Source organism: Schistocerca gregaria, chromosome 4 (genome assembly GCF_023897955.1).
Source record: "Schistocerca gregaria isolate iqSchGreg1 chromosome 4, iqSchGreg1.2, whole genome shotgun sequence".
In the NCBI taxonomy this organism is placed as follows: domain Eukaryota; kingdom Metazoa; phylum Arthropoda; class Insecta; order Orthoptera; family Acrididae; genus Schistocerca; species Schistocerca gregaria.
In genome coordinates, this window is record NC_064923.1 from 99,510,861 (window position 1) to 99,524,991 (window position 14,131).

A 14,131-nucleotide genomic window follows, 5' to 3' on the forward strand; every position below is an offset into this window, starting at 1 on the left:
AAGATCTTCTTCCTGCAGTGAGTTATACTTTTTCGCACAAATTAGAATATACAGGGTGTTACAAACAAGTACGGCCTAACTTTCAGGATACATTCGTCACACACAAAGAAAGAAAATATGTTATGTGGACATGTGTCCGGAAATGCTTACTTTCCATGTGAGAGTTCATTTTATTACTTCTCTTCAAATCACATCAATCATGGAATGGAAACACACAGCAACAGAACGTACCAGAGTGACTTCAAACACTTTGTTACAGGAAATGCTCAAAATGTCCTCTGTTAGCGAGGACACATGCATCCACCCTACGTCGCATGGAATCCCTGATGCGCTGATGCAGCGCTGGAGAATGGCGTATTGTATCACAACCGTCCACAATACGAGCACGAAGAGTCTCTACATTTGGTACCAGGGTTGCGTAGACAAGAGCTTTCAAATGCCCCCATAAATGAAAGTCAAGAGAGCTGTGGTCAGGAGAGCGTGGAGGCCATGGAATTGGTCCACCTCTACCAATCCATCGGTCACCGAATCTGTTGTTGAGAAGCATACGAACACGTAGACTGAAATGTGCAGGAGTTCCATCGTGCATGAACTACATGTTGTGTCGTACTTGTAAAGGCGCATGTTCTAGCAGCACAGGTAGAGTATCCCGTATGAAATCATGATAATGTGCTCCATTGAGCGTAGGTGGAAGTACATGGGGCCCAATCAAGACATCACCAACAATGCCTGCCCAAACGTTCACAGAAAATCTATGTTGATGACGTGATTGCACAATTGTTTGCGGATTCTCGTCAGCCCACACATGTTGATTATGAAAATTTACAATTAGATAACGATCACTTTGGAATGAACCCTCATCCATAAAGAGAACATTTGCACTGAAATGAGGATTGACACATTGTTGGGTGAACCATTCGCAGAAGTGTACCCGTGGAGGCCAATCAGCTGCTGATAGTGCCTGCACACGGTGTACATGGTACAGAAGCAACTGGTTCACCCATAGCACTCTCCATACAGTGACGTGGTCAACGTTACCTTGTACAGCAGTAACTTCTCTGACACTGACATTAGGGTTACCGTCAATTGCACAAAGAATTGCCTCGTCCATTGCAGGTGTCCTCGTCGTTCTAGGTCTTCCCCAGTCGCGAGTCATAGGCTGGAACGTTCCGTGCTCCCTAAGACGCCGACCAATTGCTTCGAAGGTCTTCCTGTCGGGACACCTTCGTCCTGGAAATCTCTCTCGATAGAAACGTACCGCGCCATGGCTATTGTCCTGTGCTAATCCATACATCAAATGGGCATCTGCCAACTCCGCATTTGTAAACATTGCACTGACTGCAAAACCACGTTCGTGATGAACACTAGCCTGTTGATGCTACGTACTGATGCTAGTACTGTAGAGCAATGAGTCGCATGTCAACACAAGCACCGAAGTCAACATTACCCTCCTTCAATTGGGCCAACTGGCGGTGAATTGAGGAAGTACAGTACATAGTAACGAAACTAAAACGAGCTCTTAGCATGAAAATTAAGCGTTTCCGGACACATGTCCACATAACATGTTTTCTTTATTTGTGTGTGAGGAATGTTTCCTGAAAATTTGGCCATACCTTTTTGTAACACCCTGTATTTCACTCAACAAGCACACTTTTACCATTGAGAGAGCTTACTGATAAGCACTTTTCATAAAAAAGAAAAAAAACATGGAAATAACTAGTGTGAAGTTGGTTGGCTCTTACTTTCAAAAAAAGAAAAGGCAACAATAGTTTTCAAAATTGCAGTTAATGCATCAATTGAAAATAATGAGTTGCCACTTTAATTTGTGTACAAGAATGTTTACCACAGTGACAACTATACTCCGTAATTACAATCTTTTTATGGTTCTTTGATAGTCTTATAGTAATACTACATTTACTGTTTTGTTGTGCGAAGTATGTTTAATTTTGTGTACGTGACTAGTCGACATAACGTTATGCATATGCTCCTCAAAAGAATGAACAGTGCAGTTAAAAAGAAGTCAATAAAGAGGTCAAATCGCATAAGATGAGGTAAGATGTGCTTTATCCACTGGTGTGTAATCTTTAAATCAGTTTCCATTTATTGACCGTTATGAGGCATACACTACTACTGTGCAAATTGGAGACAGTATTTCTGAAATGCATATCCTGATTAGCTGCAGTTTATTACTTGAAATTGATGAGTATTTGAAACAGCGACCAGTGGCAATATTTCTAATAGTTATTAACTTTTGACAGCAAGTATACCACAGTCTAACATAACAGTCGCGATACTCACTGCTGTAAAAGTTGTTGCCCTTTGATAGATGGAGTGACACTAGCGCTCCAAGAGGCAGGTAAGGTGAACGTCAGACGCGTCGTAAGCATAATGATTGTTTGCATCCATTTCCTAAATAATTTCCGAATTATTCGAGTTATTTTCTTGCCTACAAGAGTTTGTGTAGTATCAGAAGGCATATATATTTCTAAAAATGGTTCTAAAATAAGCGCAAGTATGGATAAAAACCATGAATAGAGTGGCAAGCTACGACACATTCGTGAAGAAACACTTGTGACATTGGACAGAATTGCCACGGTGATATCAAAAGGATATAAACACACAGATTCACATGTAAGAAGCACAGACACGTACCTCTGCATGCAAAAGCGATCGACAGCTCGTTAATCTTTCTGTAGGCCTACTGTGTTTGTCATTGTCGCATGTTGCGACCTTCATCTTTATATTATTCTAAGTGGGACTAGCAACTGCCAAATAGTGGGAAAAATATGCTGAAAATATTGTAATGAGCTTACTACATTACATTTCACGAAAAACCAAATATTTGAATAATTTTCAAACAATATGTCTGCAGCCACTTTCCTTGTCTCGTAATAGTTTCGCTCGAAGTCTAGCGATGTGCACATTCTGACACTTTACACGCTTTTGTAAGACAAGAACAGCTGCACTTATTCTAACCACTTCATCGTCAAAGCATGTCTGTGTTGATGATTCACACGAATCTGACACTGATACATGGAGAGTTGAACTGGCTGCTTCTGTGGCATAGGACTGTTTTACAGCTTTAGATTGACTGTCGAATCTTTGTGGCAATTTCCTCTTCATCGTCAGTTGTGGTGGCTTATTTGGATTGTCAAACAGCGTGGGTACTGCATTCCACACGAGTTTTTATTGTCTGCATTCATGAACTGGTTTTGTTCGAAATGTAGCGAACAAAACCTAATATTATTATATAGGTAAACTGGGTCTTTCTTCATAAGGTCTTCTCGTCTGCTATTATCTAGCCATTTTCTGCTCCTAAAACGAAACATTCATCATTTATACACGTATAGTTTGCAAGTGAATCCTGACGATGCAGTTTAGTAACATGATGGTATATATCTCTCAGGATCCTCAGGAAACCTTAAAAAGACAGCTGTGGTGTCTCCTTCCTGTTGCTGCTGCAATTTATTGCGCTTCAAACGCTCCCGATGGTAAAAACAATTGTATAAATCAAAATAAACAATCACTATTCACTTTCACGATGACAACGAACTCACAGTTCAAACTACCGGCCGCTTGGGGCGCTTTATGCAACAAAATCGAGACGAAGTGTCACGACTATTATGTTAGACTGTGAAGTATACCACGTAGCTTCGTGCTAACCGCGCTCCATGTCGATTCGACCGTGAAATTCGATAAACATCCCCTACGGTCGAAACTGTGTATGTACACGTCATAGTGATGTCAGGAAGAAGTGTCACTGCGTGAATGATTTCATGTCTTAACGTAGTCGTGCCATCCATATCAAAAATAATCCCAGGAGTTCAAAGCGTTAAGTTTCTGTCGTAATAATGATAAACGAAATGGATAATTTTTCTCATTTTAAATATCTTGCACAATATGGTAGTTATTAAATTTTGTTTAACTTTTAACAGCTCTCGGATATACACGTATAATAAATATTTATGCTATCTCCTCAGATTGTAAAATATGATTTGGTTGGCTCTGGGTTTTTTTAGATGGTGAAGAACTTTGGTGGGAACCAAGAATAACTTTTTTCCCCTCATGTCATTTTGATCTTTGACAGATTGTGTCCTTTGTGGGAGGTGTGTTGGGCAACTTCATGTTATACCATCCATATGGAGTGCATCGAGCGTATGGGCAGTTTGAACAAATGCTAATTAATGGAATTAATTGAAAACCTTGCGGTATTGTGACGCAAAAAATAAGATTTGGGTTCATTCACTAGTGTCTGCGTTTGTAATACAACTGTTGCTGTGTCAAGCTGAGGGAACTGCATAGCGAATGTCGAACCAAAGTATATCGAAATTAAAAATGGAGAACACACACTGTGTAGGCAATAGTAAGTATTTGTACATTATTTTGCTTGTTTCTACTATATATTTTTTGAGTTATTGGATAATTCTTCAGTGATTTCATTTTATTTTTTCATTTTGTCGTATTTGAGTAATTACGCTTTAGGTTTTCATTGAGATAGTTCTTCGGTGTCTCAAGATTTGTAGCATCCTGGTCGCATACAAACAGAAATGTTACATCAGTTTTTAGCTGTTCAAATACATCAGTTAATTTGGTGTATTATTTAGAGAGATAGTGCCTATGATTTTGAAATTACGATGGAAATCGTGAGTTACTATTTTCAGTTATAGTTGGGGGTTGGGATGTAAATCCGATAGCAATTATCAATGTGTAATTTATTAACTAACATTTCATGCCATTGATATTGCAATTTAGAGCATAGTCAAGCTAGTAGTTGAACTAGGTTGAATCCAACTCCCCCATAAAATTCACGATGGTTGTCACCGAATTGACTCGTCACTTAAGTTTCTATTTCTTTTCTTATTAGTGGATGAAATGGGCTTTACTCGATAGCTGTGAATTTTGCAATCTACCATTGTAATACACAGATGGTTGCTAAACAGAGTAGTTAAATTTTCTCACCAAGTAATGAGACAAACATTTTGGTTTATTAAAGTGTCTGAAGAATTTTTTTATTGTTTTTGGGATTTAGATACTATACAGAAAATACTCAGTAGCCCTAATGGGTTCATTACCTGTAAGTCCCTGAACAGAGCACTAAGTACTTGTTTTCTGCTGTTTTGAAACCATTTGTATAAAAGTATATTCCTCACTGAAAGATTGCCTGTGGGCAAGAGATGAGGATGATACAGATTCACATAGTTTTGTTACTTGTGTGTAATTGTCTAAAATCATTAACCACACAATGATATGGGTAGATAATTTTCTGGTCTGATTGTGTTGTATGTTGTTTTTAATGTTTTACACATTTCCTGTCACAGTTAACAATGGTAGGCTAGGCAGTGTTATTTGTAAGATAATTAATGAGCAAACAGATACACAAGTTACCTGCATCTTTTTGTGGCATGCAATTAGTGTGCTATAAGAGTTCATATATTTTGAAGCTGAATATTGAATATGAGTCATTTGATCACCTATGTTAATTTTTGAACCATTTGTCATCTAGTAGTCAGAAGGTCTTACAGATGTTACTGAAGAAAGTAATTTTCTCAAGCCGGTGGCTGTTTTTGGTATTATTCAACTACGCTTTGCCCAAAAACTGAGTTGCTATTGGACCTTGATCATATTTAAAATTAGTAAGAAAGTTTAAATTGCACAGTCATTGAGTAAAAGTATAATTGGTTCTATCCTCTAGTAGTAGGCCTCCTTCAGATAATGTACCATCCAGATGAGGATGGTAACATCATGTGCTGACTCCTGTCGCAAAACTGGTTCTGTGCTTTTTTGGATTCCACAGTGGCCTTTTTTATTCTTATTCCTAGATTTAACATGGTCTAATCTGTCATGGCCAGTCTATAGAGCTATTGTATACGTTGTAAAACAATATAACTTGATTTTTAAAATTGGTTGGCTCTGTGGTATGACATGGATATTGTCTGCTTGAAACTTTGGTTTTTGAAGGCTTTGTCAATTACTTTGCATATTTATATGGAAATTCTTTAAAAACATGCCTCAAAAAACCTGTCGAATTTTAATTTATTTACATGTCTAGTTCTATAGGAGCAAATATCAAAGGCCGTGGAATATGTCAGCATATGAAATTACAACATAAGACTAATAATAGATAAAATAAAATGTTCATAAACCCAAGGAAGATAAGTCATATGTGTAAGTAAATGCAATCGGCAAACATAAGAATCAGCTTAATTTTTCAAGAAACTCCTCAACGGAATAGGAGTGACTCATGAGGAAACTTTCCATTTTAGATTGGAAAGTGTGTGGATTACTGCTTAGGTTTTTGAACTCTTGTGGTAGCTTATTGAAACTGGATGCAGTAGTATACTGCACAAGAGTTAAGGAAGTGCGGTCCAAATGCAGGCTGCTGTTGGCCATCTTGTTACCCTGTCGACCTTCATTATGAATAACTTCTTGTGGAAGCGCCCGACCGCGGCTGTGTTCTTTGATTTGGAGAAGGCTTAAGACACCTGTTGGAGAGCGGGCATTCTCCGCACCATGCATACATGGGGCTTTCGCGGTCGCCTCCCTCTTTTTATTCGTTCCTTTTTAATGGATCGACAGCTCAGGGTACGTGTGGGTTCTGTCCTGTCAGACACCTTTTGCCAGGAAAATGGGGTGCCACAGGGCTCCGTTTTGAGTGTCGCTCTCTTCGCCATAGCGATCAATCCAATAATGGATTGCCTCCCAGATGATGTATCGGGCTCCCTTTTCGTGGACGATTTTACCATCTATTGCAGCGCGCAGCGTACATGTTTCCTGGAGCGCTCTCTTCAGCGTTCACTTGACCGTCTTTACTCCTGGAGTGTCGCCAATGGCTTCAGTTTTTCTGCCGAGAAAACGGTCTGTATTAACTTTTGGCGCTACAAAGAGTTTCTCCCACCGTCCTTAAGACTCGGCCCCGTTGCTCTCCCATTCGTGGAGACAACAAAATTTTTAGGTCTTACATTTGACAGGAAACTTAGTTGGTCTCCACATGTGTCATATTTGGCTGCCCGTTGTACCAGTTCTCTAAATGTCCTCCGTGTTCTCAGTGGCACGTCGTGGGGAGCGGATCGAACTGTCTTACTTCGCCTATATCGGTCGATCATCCGCTCCAAGCTGGATTATGGGTGCTTTGTATACTCCTCTGCACGGCCGTCCATCTTACGCCGCCTCAACTCCATACAACATCGGGGTTTACGGCTTGCGATCGGAGCATTTTATACTAGTCCAGTCGATAGTCTTCATGCTGAAGCCGGTGAATTGCCACTCACCTACCAGCGCGATATGCTTCTTTGTCGTTACGCCTGTCTGCTACTGTCAATGCCCGACCACCGGTTAGGTTAGGTTAGGTTATGCCCGACCACCCATCGTATCGTTCCTTTTTTGACGACTCTCTTGACCGTCAATATGGGTTGTATGTCTCTGCCCTGTTACCCCCTGGAGTTCGCTTTTGTCGTCTCCTTCAACACCTTGATTTTTCGCTCCCTGCAACCTTTAGAGTGGGCGAGAGCCACACGCCACCTTGGCTCCAGGCTCAGGTTCGCGTTCACCTTGACCTCTGCTCGCTCCCAAAGGAGGTTACCCCCGGTTCAGTATACCACTCCCGTTTTGTCGAACTTCATTCGAAGTTCATTAATATGACCTTCATTTATTCGGATGGCTCTAAGACCAATGACGGGGTCGGGTGTTCTTTTATTGTCGGTGCACAAAGTTTCAAATACCGGCTACATGGCCATTGTTCGGTCTTCACAGCTGAGCTCTTTGCCCTCTATCAGGCTGTTCTTTACGTCTGCCGCCACCGACATTCTGCTTATGTCATCTGCTCCGATTCTCTGAGCGCTATCCAGAGCCTCAGTGATCCGTATCCGGTTCACCCTTTCGTGCACCAGATCCAACACTCTCTTCAGCAGCTGGTGGACGACGGGTCTCCAGTTAGCTTTATGTGGGTTCCAGGCCATGTCGGTATCCCTGGGAACGAAACTGCTGATGCCGCGGCCAAGGCTTCGGCCCTCCAGCCTCGGACGGCTTCTTGTTGTGTCCCTTCATCAGATTGTAGCACGATCATTTGTCGGCGCATTTTATCGCTGTGGCATGCCGATTGGGCTGCACTTAGGGACAACAAGCTTCGGCCCTTGAAACCTCTTCCCGTAGCTTGGACGTCGTCCTCACGTCCTTCTCGGCGGGAGGAGGTCGTTTTGGCCCGGCTACGAATTGGACACTGCCAGTTCAGCCATCGCCATCTGCAGACGGCAGTGAAGGCGCCGTTCTGTCCATGTGGGCAATTGCTGACGGTCCGCCACATTTTAACGTCCTGTCCGGATTTTACTACGCTGCGTCTTGATCTTGGCCTGCCATGTACTCTGGATGCCATTTTAGCGGATGACCCAGGAGCTGCTGCTCGCGTTCTTCGTTTTATCAACTTGACACACCTGTCTAAGGACGTTTGATTATGCTGTAGTTTTTTAATCCTATGTCTGTTAATACGTCTTTTATAGTGTTGTCCCTTTTAGTTGCTGTTTTAACCTTGTGCCTCGCGGTACATTCCTAAATTAGTCAGGGCGCTAATGACCATTGTAGTTGTGCGCCCTAAAACCACAAGGAAAAAAAAAGAGCCAGACGAACAGCTCTACAGAATTTCAAACACCATCCAGCTACAGAATACCTTTATGCAAGAGCACATGTGGCCCGACTGATAAAAGAACAGAAGAGGGATTCCTAGGAGTAGTTCGCAATATCCATTAATTGGTCCAATTCCACTGCAGAAGTCCAGGAATCAGTAAGGTGGATTTCGTGCAAGGGCAGTACACAACCCTTTTTGGCTTTGTTGAAAAGTGGTCTTGGTGAACTCACCTAGACATGGCATGGCTCATGTTTTAGCTGAACACTTGCAGTCCCTGCGTCATCCAGACAAGCGCCTGCATTTCAGGTGGTTTGTAGGACTGCGTAGATGAGGAAGCTCCATTTCTTCTTGTGTAATGAAGTAGTCTACAACCTTCCATTCTCCTTGTGGGAACTAAAATCAGCTCTGTCTGTGGCCAGAGAGACTGCTCCAAGACCTGATGAGATCCATTATGCCGTGCTCCATCATTTGTGTTGTGAAGTGAAAGAATAGCTCCTTTATGGTTTCAGTTGATCTGGTGTGAAGGGGGCAATATTAATTCCATTGAGGAAACCAGGCACAACAGTAGCATCCCTAACAGTTACCAGCATGTAGCCTACCCCTTACCAGTTGTATGGATAATACTCTTGAACACATAGTCAACCACCACCTCGTCTGGCTGCCTGATCCCGAGGTCACCTGAGCTGCTAACAGCGCAGTTTCAGGTGCTGCTGTTCCAATCCTACTGGAGGTAGCCTTCTTACACCGAAACCATTTGGTTTGTGTGTTTTTTAATCTCGAAAAAGCATACAATGTTACTTGGAGGTATATCATCTTTTACCAACTTCATGAATAATCCTTGAGGACCAGTTCTTTCAGTATCATGTTGGTGATGCCTTGTCTGACTGCTATGTTCAAGAGAAAGATTAGAGTAATTATTCATTCCACAGACCCATAAAAGTGGGACTCCTCCTGGGTGTGGAATATGTTAAACACATTACAAAATTTCATTATTTTTAATGATCCTCAGTCAATAAACAGTAAAATTATGTATATGAATTAAATTCAAGCTTCTAATATATAAAGGTTTAATACTTAGATCTGCTTTAATTAAATCCATCATTCAGACATTTGCTAGTTTCTTGGCTACTACAACCAAGTATTGTCAAAAATTACAGTAAATTATTCACTTCAGTGATCTTCAGTTAAGAACAGTCAGATTATGTACAAGATTTAGAATTAAACTTCCACTATTTACAGACGTAAGACTTACATGTGCTTTCCTTACATCCGTCATTCACACGGTAGGTAATTACTTGGCTGTTACAACCAAGTACTGTCAAAAATTAAAGTGTAATAAATTTTCATTAAAATGGTCTACTGCACTTGTTGACAAACTCATGGATAGAATAGGAGTTGACCACCAAAATTCTTTCAAATTATGTTAAATTGTGCCTTGTCTGAAACTAAACTCTTAAGGGTTGCTGGTAACTTATTAAAAATATGCGTTGCTGAATATTGGACTCCTTTCAGGGCAAGAGTAAGTGATTTTAAATCTTTATGTATATTGTTCTTATTCCTAGTATTGATACTGTGTACTAAGCAGTTAGTTGGAAAAAGATGTATTATTTACAACAAACTTCATATACTGAGTAGCTGTGGTTAATATGCCCAGTTCTTTGAATAGGTATCAACATGATGGTCTTGGATTTATACGAGGGTCAGTCAAAAAGTAATGCCTCCTATTTTTTTTTTCTACGTTTAATTGTCAGGAAATTTAAATGCAATTACATAGGTTGAAAACCACAACATTGAGGATCATTTTGTCATTTTTCAATGTAATCTCCGCCCATCTCTACAGTTTTGGTCCATCTTTGAACAAGGGCAGGTATCCCAGCACGGTAAAAATCACAGCTCTGCTTCCTAAGCCATTGACGCACGGATGTTTTGACGGCCTCCTCATCTTCAAAATGAATCCCACGATGAGCTTCTTTTAGTGGCCCGAACAGATGGAAGTCTGATGGTGCCAGGTCAGGGCTGTATGGGGGATGAGGCAAAACTTCCCATCCAATTTTGACAATCTCGTCAGAGGTGTGACGACTGGTGTGTGGTCTTGCATTGTCATGCAAAAGAAGAACATCTGCCATTGATTCTGTTGGGCGAACTCGCTGAAGACGTGCTTTAAGTTTTTTGAGGGTTGTGACGTATTGAACAGAATTTATTGTGCATCCCTGCTCCAAAAAATCGACCAGAATCACACCCTCTGTATCCCAGAAAACTGTTGCCATAACTTTCCCTGCCGATCGCACAGTTTTGAATTTTTTCTTCCTCGGCGAGCTTGTGTGACGCCACTCCATTGACTGCCTCTTTGATTCGGGTTCAAAAAAATGCACCCATGTTTCGTCCCCGGTCACAATTTTTTTCAGAAACTCATCTCCCTCCAAACGGAAGCGCTGCAAGTGTTGGGAGGCTATTGTTTTCCTTGCCTCTTTATTCTGATCGGTTAACATTCTTGGAACCCACCGTGAACAAACGTTTGAGTACCCCAATTGTTTAATAATCGTGATCACACTGCGTTTACTAAGAGAAATAATGCGATACACTTCATCTGCAGTCACCCGACGGTCACCACGAATGATGTCATCAACTTGCTGAATGTTGTGTGGAGTCACTGCACTCACCGGCCTGCCGCTCCGCTTTTCGTCAGTCAACGGTGTTTGCCCTTCAGCTTCCTTACAACGACGAACCCATCGTCTAACAGTGCTGACATCCACTGTCACAACACCATACACCTTCTTCAGTCTTTCATGAATGCGTATGGGCGTTTCACCTTCTGCATTCAAGAATTCAATCACACAACGCTGTCTCAAACGAACATCGATGTCGGCCATCTTACAAACTTTTGCTGTGCTGCCACCTGTTGACACAGAAAGTTACTACTGCAGTGGACTGCAGAAGAAGGTTTGAGGAATGGCGCCAAATTCAAATTTTTCACTTAACTTAATTTTTTTAAGTAGAAAAAAAATGGGAGGCATTACTTTTTGACCGACCCTCGTACTACTCATAACTCTTATTATACGCTTCTGTACTCTAAAAATTTTTTTCTCTGTTTGTGGGGTTACCCCAAAATATGAGATATTGGAGTGAAAATAAGCAAAATATGAGAGTTTTTTTTATATATTTATATCTCATATGCCTGACATCATTCGCATTGCAAACACAGACTTGTTTAGGTGCTTTATCAGTTTGTTAGTATGTTGCTCCCAACTGAATTTATCATAAAGTTGTAATCCCAAGAATTTTACACTCTCAACTTCTCCTATTTCCATCTCGTCATATTTTATACACACACACACACACACACACACACACACACACACACACACACACACACCAGAAGCAAATCTGTAAGTTCTGACCTGCATATAGTGGGCCTTTTCAGAGTTTAATAACAGTGAATTGGCTATGAACCACTTATTAATGTCAGTAAAAATTTGATTAGCTGCCCTTTCTAAATTTATATTTGATTTACTATTTATTGCAATGTTTGTATCATCTGCAAATAAGACAAACTTGGCATCTGGTAATGGAACAGATGACAGGTCATTAATATACATAAGAAACGGTAGTGGGCCTAGTATGGAACCTTGGGGAACACCACATGTAATTTCTTCCCAGTCAGATGATGTCTGATTGCTTACTGCTGAAGTGTTACATAATGACACCCTTTGTTTTCTATTAGTAAGATATTACTGAAACCACTTTGCAGCACTACCAGTGACTCCATAATATTTTAATTTTCTTAAAAGAATGCTGTGATTCACACAAACGCCTTTGACAGGTCACAGAATATGCCAGTTGCCTCTAATTTGTTGTCCAATGAATTAGACATTTTCTCTGTAAGTGTAAATAGCTTTCTCAGTATCAGAACCCTTAAGAAACCCAAACTGTGACTTTGACAGTATGTTATTTTCACTAAGCTGCTTAAGTAGACACTTGAACATAAACTTTTCAAAGATTTTTGAAAAAGCAGGCAAAAGTGAGAGCGGTCGGTAATTTGACGGCATTTCTTTGTCCCCTTTCTTGTGGAGAGGTACAAATTCAGCATATTTAAGCTAGGGTGGGAATGTTCCTGTGACAAGTGATTGATTACAGAAATAACTTAAGATATGACACTCTTTTATTAACTTTGTTGATATGTTATCATAACCACTAGAATGCTTTGATTTCACGGACTTTATGATGGATTCTATTTCTTTGGGTGAAGTAAGTATCGATTCCATTTTACTGAGGTTGCTTGTGTGCACTGGTCTCAGATATTCCATTGCATTATTTACTGAACTTAACCCCATGCTACCTATAAGAGAGACAAAATACTTGTTTAAATGGTTTGCAACACAAGTTTGTTACCAGGTTTTCATTTATTTTTAGAGCTATTTATTCCTCCTCATTTCTGGTCCTACCTGTCTCTGATGTAACTATATCCCATATTATTTTTATTTTATTGCTGAATGTATTTATCTTCTTCTCATCATGCAGGTGTTTAGATTTCTGGTCAATCTTCAATATTTTGCAGTTTTTTTGTATTGGACTATAATGCTAGTATCAAAGGGGTGTCCCTATGTATCAGATAGTTTCCTTTTTGTCTCACATGATATCTTTATCCCTTGTGTGATCCATGGTTTCTAATAGACTTCAGCTTAATTTGAGTTACCTTCAGGGGAAAACAATTTTCAAATAAGGTGCTAACTTTGTTAATGAATGTTTCGTATTTTCCATTTGTGTCTTGGATGCTGTAAACATCCATCCAATTAATTTCTTTGAGCAATCTCCTAAATTTCTCAGTTTTTGGCTGTTTTATTGGCCTTCTGTACTCAGTTTTGATAGATCTTTTACCCTGACAATTTTCAAAATTTAATGTTAGGTGTTGCATATCATGGTAAGATAGCCCATTTACTACTGTTTTTGTAATGTGGCTTAGTTGCCTAGAATTGTCTATAAATATATTATCAATGGCAGTCTTAGAACATTTGTATACCCTAGTTGGGAAATTTACAGTAGAAATTAAACTGAATGACAATGTAACTGGTTTCAGTAACTGTTTACTGACAGTGTTTTTCAGGACATCTATATTAAAATCACCAGCAACCACTAGTTCTTTGTTTTTTTTTTTAATTTTAGATAATAAATCTTAAAGACTGTTTATAAACAGGTTGAAATTTCCTGAAGGTGCTCTGTATATGGCCTATTATGGACCTATTGTGAAGTTCTATCTCTGTTGCACATGCTTCTATGTGCTGCTCTAAGCAAAATTTATTAATGTCAATATTCTTCAATTTAAAACTGTTTTTAACAAATGTGACAACTCCTGCTTCCTCCATCATTTGTCTACAGAAGTGGGAGGCTAACTTAAATTCTGTAAGGTTTAACATATCTATACCAGTGATCATATGATGTTCAGAGAGGCAGATTATATCAACAGTGTTTGATGACTCTAATTCATCAGTGCATATACGTAGTTCATTAATTTTACTT

At 40.0% G+C, this 14,131-nt stretch overlaps 1 protein-coding gene across 1 annotated transcript in view; it reads left to right on the plus strand.

The window, feature by feature from the left end:
• Positions 1 to 3,748: 3,748 nt before the first annotated feature.
• LOC126365878 (uncharacterized) overlaps positions 3,749 to 14,131 on the plus strand; it is a 62,455-nt gene continuing 52,072 nt past the window's right edge. The window contains exons 1-2 of the mRNA XM_050008575.1: positions 3,749 to 3,903; positions 4,088 to 4,363. Coding sequence (XP_049864532.1) covers positions 4,306 to 4,363 — 58 coding nt within the window. The 5' untranslated portion in view covers positions 3,749 to 3,903; positions 4,088 to 4,305. The remainder of the gene's footprint in view (positions 3,904 to 4,087; positions 4,364 to 14,131) is intronic.